The sequence below is a fragment of the Egretta garzetta genome, unplaced genomic scaffold (assembly GCF_000687185.1).
Source record: "Egretta garzetta isolate BGI_Z169 unplaced genomic scaffold, ASM68718v1 scaffold154, whole genome shotgun sequence".
Taxonomy (NCBI): Eukaryota; Metazoa; Chordata; class Aves; order Pelecaniformes; family Ardeidae; genus Egretta; species Egretta garzetta.
Genome location: NW_009259600.1, coordinates 8,140,270 through 8,149,027, shown reverse-complemented (window position 1 = coordinate 8,149,027; position 8,758 = coordinate 8,140,270). Strand labels below are relative to the sequence as shown.

The window sequence follows — 8,758 nt, the reverse complement described above, 5'->3', positions numbered from 1 at the left end:
TGAGCTCTACCAGTGCATGATCACTGCAGCCCAGGCTGCCTCCGATCTTGACATCTCCAACGAGCTCGCTTGCATTGGTGACCACCAGGTCCAGTATCGCATCCCCTCGGGTAGGGGTGTCTATTACCTGGCTTAAGAAGTTGTCCTCAATGCATTTGAGAAACCTCCTGGATTGCCTACAGCTTGCCGTGTTGGTTTTCCAGCAGATGTCAGGGTGGTTGAAGTCCCCCAGGAGGACGAGAGCCTGCAAGCACGAAGCCTCCCAGAGTTGGAGGAAGAATGCTTTGTCAGTCGGCTCCTCTTGATCTGGCGGTCTGTAGTAGACACCAACCACCAGGTTCCCTTTGTTGCCTCTCTCTCTGATTCTTACCCATAAGCTTTTGACCTGCTCGTGGCTATTCTTCAGGGTCAGCTCTTTGCACTGTAATGATTTCTTGATGTAAAGGGCAACGCCTCCGCCCCTCCTTCCCTGCTTGTCCCTTCTGAACAGCCTGTAGCCATCAATAGCTACATTCCAGTCGTGGGATTCATCCCACCAAGTTTCCGTAATAGCAATCAGGTCATAGCTTTCTAGCAGCAATCTCACTAACAAGAACAGTATAGTAGGAAAGAAAGAAGATGCTCATTAAAACATATTTCAAAAGAAGTATTTTTTAGAAGAAATCTGTGATGAGATATTTGAGCAGGTCCTCATAAAAGGTTTATAAAATTTTGTGTTTCTTTGACTCATTCCATTTTTAACATAGATTTTGTAGGGCACCACTGAAATCCTTCTCCCTGAAAAGGCCATTTACGCATCTATTTCTGCTCCTTTAAGATGAAATGGTAACTAGCACAGCTTGCCATGTCTTCATCCCAACACCATAAACAGATCCCAGCTGCATCTGTGTTCCAGCTTTGAAAAATGAGGATTAGATTTCCTCTGTTTAACTTTGTCTTAAGTTTCTACAAGATTATACTCTGGTTACAGTAAAACATCAGCTGTACGACTTTCTCTTTCTTTGGTTATTGCCCCTTAGGTATAACATTGTAATCAAAGGGAGGTCAATTGTATCAAAATAGAAGTTTGCCAGAATTTATCTGGCATGAATTCTTCCCTCAAGATTTCATTATGAAGTGTTACTTCTGAAGAGAGCCCACTAAGTATTATCCAAAATCTAAGAAATTACTTTACAAGACTCGAAACATAAATTACATGGATCTGAACACAAAAGACAGAGTAAGTACTGGATCTGAAGACTAATCTTGGTCAATATCATATCAGTAGTAGTAAGGCATAGTTTAAAATACCTTAATACAATGTATTAATTCACAGGTAGATAAAAGGCTCAACACTGAATGTGATGAAACTGGAGGATTCAGGACGGCAGTGCACATTGTCTAAAGGAGCTTCTCACAGTTTAATTCCATGTCCAGAAGTCAGAGTAGGAAGCACACTAAAAAATTTAAAGTTCTGCATTCCAGTCCACAGTGACAACTGCAGAATTCAGTAGACACTTGCTAGGGGATCAGTTTGCCACTAGCGGTGGCACTTGAAAAAGGTTTGCAGGAGCTCCTGGGAAGATTACGATGCTGTGGTGTGCAGGTTGAAATAACTCTTTAAAATAAAGTGGTATTTAACCACAAAAAGCAAAAGCCACCACGTGATCCTTATGATCTTATTGGCCTTCATACATGAAGGCAAATGTTCAGTACAACAATATTACATAGAAAGATGAGTGAGACCTGTGTTAGAGATTCACAAAGCCTATAGGTCTTACTGTGAAAAAAAACAGCAGAAAAAAATAGAGCTGCTAGCCATTGAGTTTAACATATTTTTGACATTGGGAATATTAGCTCTTTGCAGTCTGGGGATTCATTCTGCCTTCCTCAGTCTGAACTAAGCATCTTTCTATTACATTACATAGATAATGTGTTGGAGGTGTTGGAGAGAAAATTCTATTCCCATCAAGACATACAGCAAAACTCCCACCACTTTCAGTGGAGTCAGCATATCACCTAGTTTATCTTTGTCAGTTTGTGTTCTGTAATCTCGGTATTGCCAAGTTTCACGTAATTTGGAGTTTTCCTTAAAACTCTAATTCCCCTGGCAATCTGAAATTCACCTTAACAAGACAAGATCTCAGGGATGTGGACAAGAGAGTTGACTGATTAAATTCATCTTAGAGCAAAAATTTCTGAAGATTCACACTGCATTTCACCACTGACTCCTTTTTCTCCACTCGTTAAAGACATATATACATATCTTCTATTCTATGATTCCATGATTCTATGATTCTATGATCTTCACTGCAGAAGTCTAAAGGTGAGATGACCTTTTTTTGCATACATTTTGCAACCAAACCTACGCTTCTAGCAAGTTCAAATGTTCTGCATTCAGTTATACCAATGGTAGCAAAACCTCTGTCATTATTAGTATTATTCACAAGTACTTGATAAATATTTCTGGTTTATTTTCAGTGCTATGTTAACAGAGCACTCACAAAGGTGGAGGTATGGCTCTACATGCATTTTCTTTGGCAGAAAACGCGGGCTGAAAAGTTCCTGAGCTGTTACACTTCTTTTTTATCCTAACTTCTCAGTTTACTACTCTTTTGCTTATGCCAACACAACTGTTCACAGGGCCATTCTGTAAACCAGATTTCAGGTTTGCCCTCAGAAAGAAAAGTTCTGTGTTTTTTTCTAAAGTTTTGTCACCTCAGATTTCAGAACAGTCTTATGATGCAGCTGCTGGAGCACTGAACTAGAAGCACAAGCATCTGGACAAGACATTTCTTGCCCTGTCTTTCCACTGGAATAAAAATGGAATGGACTTTTGTCATTTTTTTAAGTGCCAGGTGTGAACTTGCTCAGAGGCTTTGCAGGGAAGTGAACAAATGTCAGAGGTATCTGAGTGAGGACCCTTCTGACACAGCTGACCCTAAAGCATTTGGCACATTTCAAGATCAAGATTAGGAGACTCAAGATTTAATATAGGCTTTTCTATTCAAAAAAATAAGATTAAGCATAGAATGTCACTGTTCTGGCCCAAACTGTACATGCATTGAATATATCTTGGTTGAAGTTGACCATACTGTCACCTAAATGCATGCACACTCAGGTAACCATCTAAATCATCTATCCATGCACATAGGTATTCTGCCTGTTAGTATCCTACAGCATTATAATGGTCTTCTTCACTTAGTCCTTCCATTAATTTGATGAGTCTTGTTTATAAATTTATCATGTCTTAAAGAAAGAGTCTACCTGCCTCCTTGTACACCTTTCAGAATACTGATTACCTAGTACTACAGTATTGTAGTCACTATAACAGGGCAGCACCACCATACTCATAACCCACATTTACTAAGAACATCCAACCTGAGAGCAAAAGCAAAGTGTCTAAGCAGTTGAACAATCACAGTTAAAGCAACAGAAAAGAACCAGTAAATAAAATTAAACCATGCTTATACTCAACCAAATAAGTGAAATTATGCAAAATACTTATGAATTATAGTCTTTTTCTGAGGTTTAAATGAGATGTGTGAACTGCAATACTGTCTAAACATGCAAAGCAGTTTATTTGTCTTTGTTGTTCTTGTTCTTTCTTCACATACCATGTATAAAACCAGGATGACTTAGGACTTAAATACTTTTCCAACTCTGTAAATACAACTGTGCATTCTCCAGCACCACTGCCTACAGAAAGGCACAAAAGAGCAAAAAAAGAAAGCATGAAAATACCCATCACCACCACACCAGGAGTATTTATGAGCCCGGGAATATGACAATTTGCTAATTAGCTAAACCTATAAAACAAAATAAAAATGCTTAGTCCACTTGCAGTTCAATTGTTTGTCTTACTGTTTTCAGGATGGTGGTTTGATGCCTGTGGCCCCTCCAATCTCAATGGGATGTTCTACACAGCTGGGCAAAACCACGGAAAGCTAAATGGCATCAAGTGGCATTACTTCAAAGGCCCCAGCTACTCCTTGCGCTCTACCACCATGATGATTCGGCCCTTGGACTTTTAAAGACATTCAAGCAGTGGATCCAGAACAAACCAGGACAACACTGCCCTCAGCAGCACCACTATCACAGTCTAAAGGTAAAAGGTGAAGGGCTTCTTGAAAGCAACAGGAAGAGATGATGTAAAGTCTCTTCGTTATCACTCCATAACTTACAAAAACTCTCCAACAGTGACCCCACATTTTGATGACCAGGGGAGGTTTGGTTTAGAAGGTGGCTGCAATGATTTTCTGGAGAAGAACAAATGGATCTGGTTGTTCTGCCTGACTCTGGTGCTTGTCAGTGGATGTCCTTTTTTTTTTCTTAATAAGAGATGCAAAACCATACTAGATTATTCAGCAACATCATCAGAATTTGAAGAACTGAAATGTATCAACCAAGGTCTGTTGAGCAGAATGTTATTCATCAGTGAAATACCAACATTATACGTATGAAAAAGGATTATGGAGACACCTTTATTAAAACTCATCTTAAAGCACTCAAGGTGACCACTCCAAATATTGTTTCTTCTTAAATGAACTGAATTTGAATGGTGGATGGATATATGTTAATCCCAGAGTCAAATAATTTGTGTGAATATTATTTTTCATGAAAACGTTTAAGGACATGTTTCTCATAAATAAACTGAGTCAAACATATGAAGAATGGTAAAGGTAATGCACAAATTCTTCAGTTGCTCTGTAGAAGTAAATCAGATAATTGGCATAATCCCCGAGCTAGGATTTATAGTGTGATAACAAAAGTAGCTGTGTTTTGAGGTTTTTCCCTTCTTTCATTAAAGGCAGTCTGAATGTCATGTAGAAAAATTAATGGAAGGTTTAAAGAATGTGAAATATTACCCTAAAGAAAATATGGGATTTTGCATGGAATATTTCCATCCAAATTACACAGGAAAGCAAACTGTTAGGGTATATAAAAATTACATAAACGCATAGCTTAAGGCAATGGATTCATTTTACAGTATCCTTGCATGTGCGCAATTTATCATTAATTATTTTACTTTTTTATTACATTTTTGTGAATATCAGAAGCATGCCAGTTCTACACAGTGCTTAGGCTACAACTATAAAAAATACTCATCAGAACTGTATAGAAAATAAAGAATTGTGAACTTGTAAATAGCATGTTGATATTTCCTGTAATGGTCACATAATTTGTACAGGCAGCCCTGACCCTGCTCAAAGGGTGCAAAGCCTCAAAAGGATATAAATATTAAGAGAACTTGAGAAGACTGCTACAAGTTGTTAACAAGTAATTTTGTCATATTAAAATGTTGCGGAAGTGTGGGGCAAGATGCACAATTCAACTGTTGGAAAAGATAAAGTTCCTGTAATAACAAGCAACAAAGTGTACAGGTGGCCCAGGAGGCTGGAGAGAAAACTCTTCCCATTTAAAGCCCGTTGTGACTTAGTCATATGAATAAAGTCCATTTGGGAAAGTAGCTTGCAATCATTCTACTTCTGCTACATATAAATGGAAAAATTTTACCCTGATCCCACTGAAATCAAAAGTGACATTCTCATCAGTTAAATTGGGACCAACATGATACATAAAATCTGATTGTGGTGAGATTTTGCTTGTCTGTTTGTTGCTTTGTTTCATTTATTAAACTGTTCCTGAGATCAGGCACAGCAAATAATCTGATTCTTTTTTAAAGAATGATGATAATAGAGTAACTGCTTTCTTTTTTCCTTTTTTTCCCCTCTGTTTTTTTTTTTTTTTTTCCCTTTAGCAATTTATTTCTATGGAATATCTATGGCATAGAAAAAAACTGCTTGGATTTTTTCAAACACCTCTTCCTAAAGGTCACAAGGCCCCACAGGGTTCTCTGTTTTTGTTACAATTTGATGTTTGTTTGGTTTTAAGTGGGAAGATCTTTGCTTTTGTGTATTTGTATATATTTATATATATATTTGAAATAACCTTGCCTAAGGGTTTTAATTTGCTGTTTTCTGCTGAATAAGTTACCAAACTACTCCTTACTCAGCAGTTTCTTCACAGAGCTGTTTTGTCTCAGTTTCCAGCAGTTTTTTGAAATGGTCTTCATTTGTGCAAAATATGTGGTCTCTCTTCCTCCATATTCTCAAAAGATATATTTTTGCAGGTCTCCAAGTTACGAATGCCATTTTTGCAGATCCTATTGCAAAAGGCAAAACACATTTACAATCAAAAGCATGATATTTACTGTTTATTTATCTGGGTTTGAAAAAATGTGGATTTGGTTTCCTATCCTTTATAATAAAACATTGTAAAAAAATGCAGAGTCCATGATTTTCTTTACTTTGACTATACCTTTCAGCGACAGGCTGACGACATTTTACAAGGCACCATCTCTCCTTGCATGAAATATTATTAAATTTAGACAAAGCCTAGGAAGGGAGTCTAATTAGAGTTTGTCCAGAAATTAATATTTCTAAGTTTTCCAATCCACGTTTCAGTATTTTTTATTCAATTTCCTTGATTAAAATCATAGGACTCTTTCTCATTTCATCTTCAAATCATACAACTCTCTATCAACCTTTAAAAGAAAATGTTTATTGAATTCCACAGGCAAAGGTACAAATTGAAGTGTGATGCTTGTTTCTCTTGCCTTATGACGTGTTCTTCTATCATCCATTTGATCATGTTGCATGGCGGTGACAAATCTTCATTGATCTCTCAGCCAGAAATGCCTCTTGCTCCATTTGTATGCCTTTTAACACTATAGAGATCAGTTTTAACAGCTCTTTGTAGTCAATTTATCCTCATTTTCTCAGGAATTTTTGCTTAGTTCATTGTGTTTGTTCAGACCAACCTAGCTTTTTAAATCAACACTGAAGTTGTGAGGAGCTACATACACAAAAGCACATTTTGCTCCTTAAGTTGAACATGCATGTACTGCATGAATCAAAGAGTTACAGTTAGTAAAAAGAGTCTTTCTGGATTTGATTTATATTAAAATGTCACTTGCCTTGAAAGAAACTAAAAAAAATAGGCAACGGCCAACCATAATAGTAACTTTACTATTCACTGTTCACAGATAAATTTATTCCTTTTATAAAATAGAAATACACAAAATGTTCACAAATCAAGAGACGTGTTTTCCATAGTATATTTTTAATATCTTCTAAGGCTGAAGATGTAATTTAAATGCACACTTTTCTAAGTGCCCTAGCATCCAGTGCTGGCCTATTAAGCAGGCAAATCATCTACATTTATACTCATCTGTACAACAGAGTCCCAAGACACAGTTCCTTAAAAAACCCTTCCAGCTATAATAACAGCTTTCTTCTTTGCAGACCTGCAGCTCAAACCACAGCTCTGACCATGCCTCGAGCGACCTCCTTTGGGATTGGCACAGCACTCACTTCTCCTTTGGGAAGAACAAAACTGCAACAGCAATCACAACAAGAGCTTAGCTCTCTAGGCAGGATCAAGCTTAATTTACAGCCAGACTGTGCTGCAGTTGTGCCAGAAGGCATTCCTACCTGCCTGCTTTTACACAAGCTGGACAGCTTGAGGAGAGAGGCAGTAACCCCTGAATAGAGCTGATGCTGCCGGTGTTGCCTGGCTGCCTGTGGTGTGCACCCACACATGAGCATGCACACACACACACATATCCATATGGCTGAAGAAGGCTTAACACAGCTAATCAAAATGACCTTTTTTAAATTGTATCTGGAGGAACTGTAATCTCAAGTACAAAAACAAAAAAAAAAATCCTGAAAGCAACAAAAATGAAATAGATGGAAAGTGCAAATGCCAGCAGGAAGGGAGGATTAAGGGATAGCATGTGGAAGGTAAGGGAGCAAGAGCAGAAAGAGACAAGGCAGGGATATGGGACTGTAATGAAGAAAGGGAAAAGACAGGCAGATAGGGAAGAATTGAAGGGAAGGGATTACTCGTGAGACACAGCAGCTCCCTATTTCCCGTGCCACATCTGTCACACAGTGTAGAAATTCCTTTCTTCCCCAGAAGTGTCCGAGCCCCCCTCTCCCTGACTTCTGCTCATATGAGCAGGAATCTACAGGTCTCGTTTGCTTTTGTATGCTCTGGGGGTTTTGTTTGTCTGTGTGCTTTTTTAATTTTTGCACAGCAACCAATTTCGTATGGATCTTTGAGAAGACATGCTACTTATGGTTATGTCAAGATAGCTCTATAGCAGGTCCTTCAAAAATTGAAAGTTCCTTTAGAAGATACTGTATTCTGTTGTGTGAATTTTAAGGACTGATAATGAAATAAAACCTATGCCTATTCAAAATCTTGTTAAATTAACACCTTCATTCTTCTACTAGATAAAATTTCCATTGGGAGCAGACCTTATTCTCCATATGAATGGCCTGCACAATTTTCAGAACTGGTGAGTTCAATTAAAAAACAGCTATATACAATAAATACAACCCCAAAAAACCGTTGCTATATTAAAGTACATGAAGACCTAGACACCAGTCCTGTGTTTCAGTACAGAGAATCTTGAGCCCTAAAGTGTTACCATAAATTTTCTTTCTTTCATTATGTTTCTCATGTTTCTCTCATTTTAATAGTGCCCATGTGCCTCCTTTTAAACTGCTGGCAGTGCTTGCCTCCTACCACCTCAAAGTAGTCACAGGAAGGCAAGCACCACATTTAACAGAAGACAAAAGACCTACAGATGCTTGTGCCCACAACCACAATATCAGCTATGGGGAGGGCAAAGTCAGCCCCAGCAAACCATGGGGAAGGAACTTGTCTTGACAGTCACTTGCTCTGCAGGGCCATGGAGGGGAAAAAT

The 8,758-nt window shown here is 38.1% G+C and overlaps 1 protein-coding gene across 1 annotated transcript in view; it reads left to right on the top strand.

Moving 5' to 3' along the window:
- The window catches only part of ANGPT1 (angiopoietin 1), a 174,220-nt gene extending 168,578 nt beyond the window's left edge, over positions 1-5,642 (top strand). The window contains exon 9 of the mRNA XM_009638391.2: positions 3,853-5,642. Coding sequence (XP_009636686.1) covers positions 3,853-4,013 — 161 coding nt within the window. The 3' untranslated portion in view covers positions 4,014-5,642. The remainder of the gene's footprint in view (positions 1-3,852) is intronic.
- Positions 5,643-8,758: the final 3,116 nt, after the last annotated feature.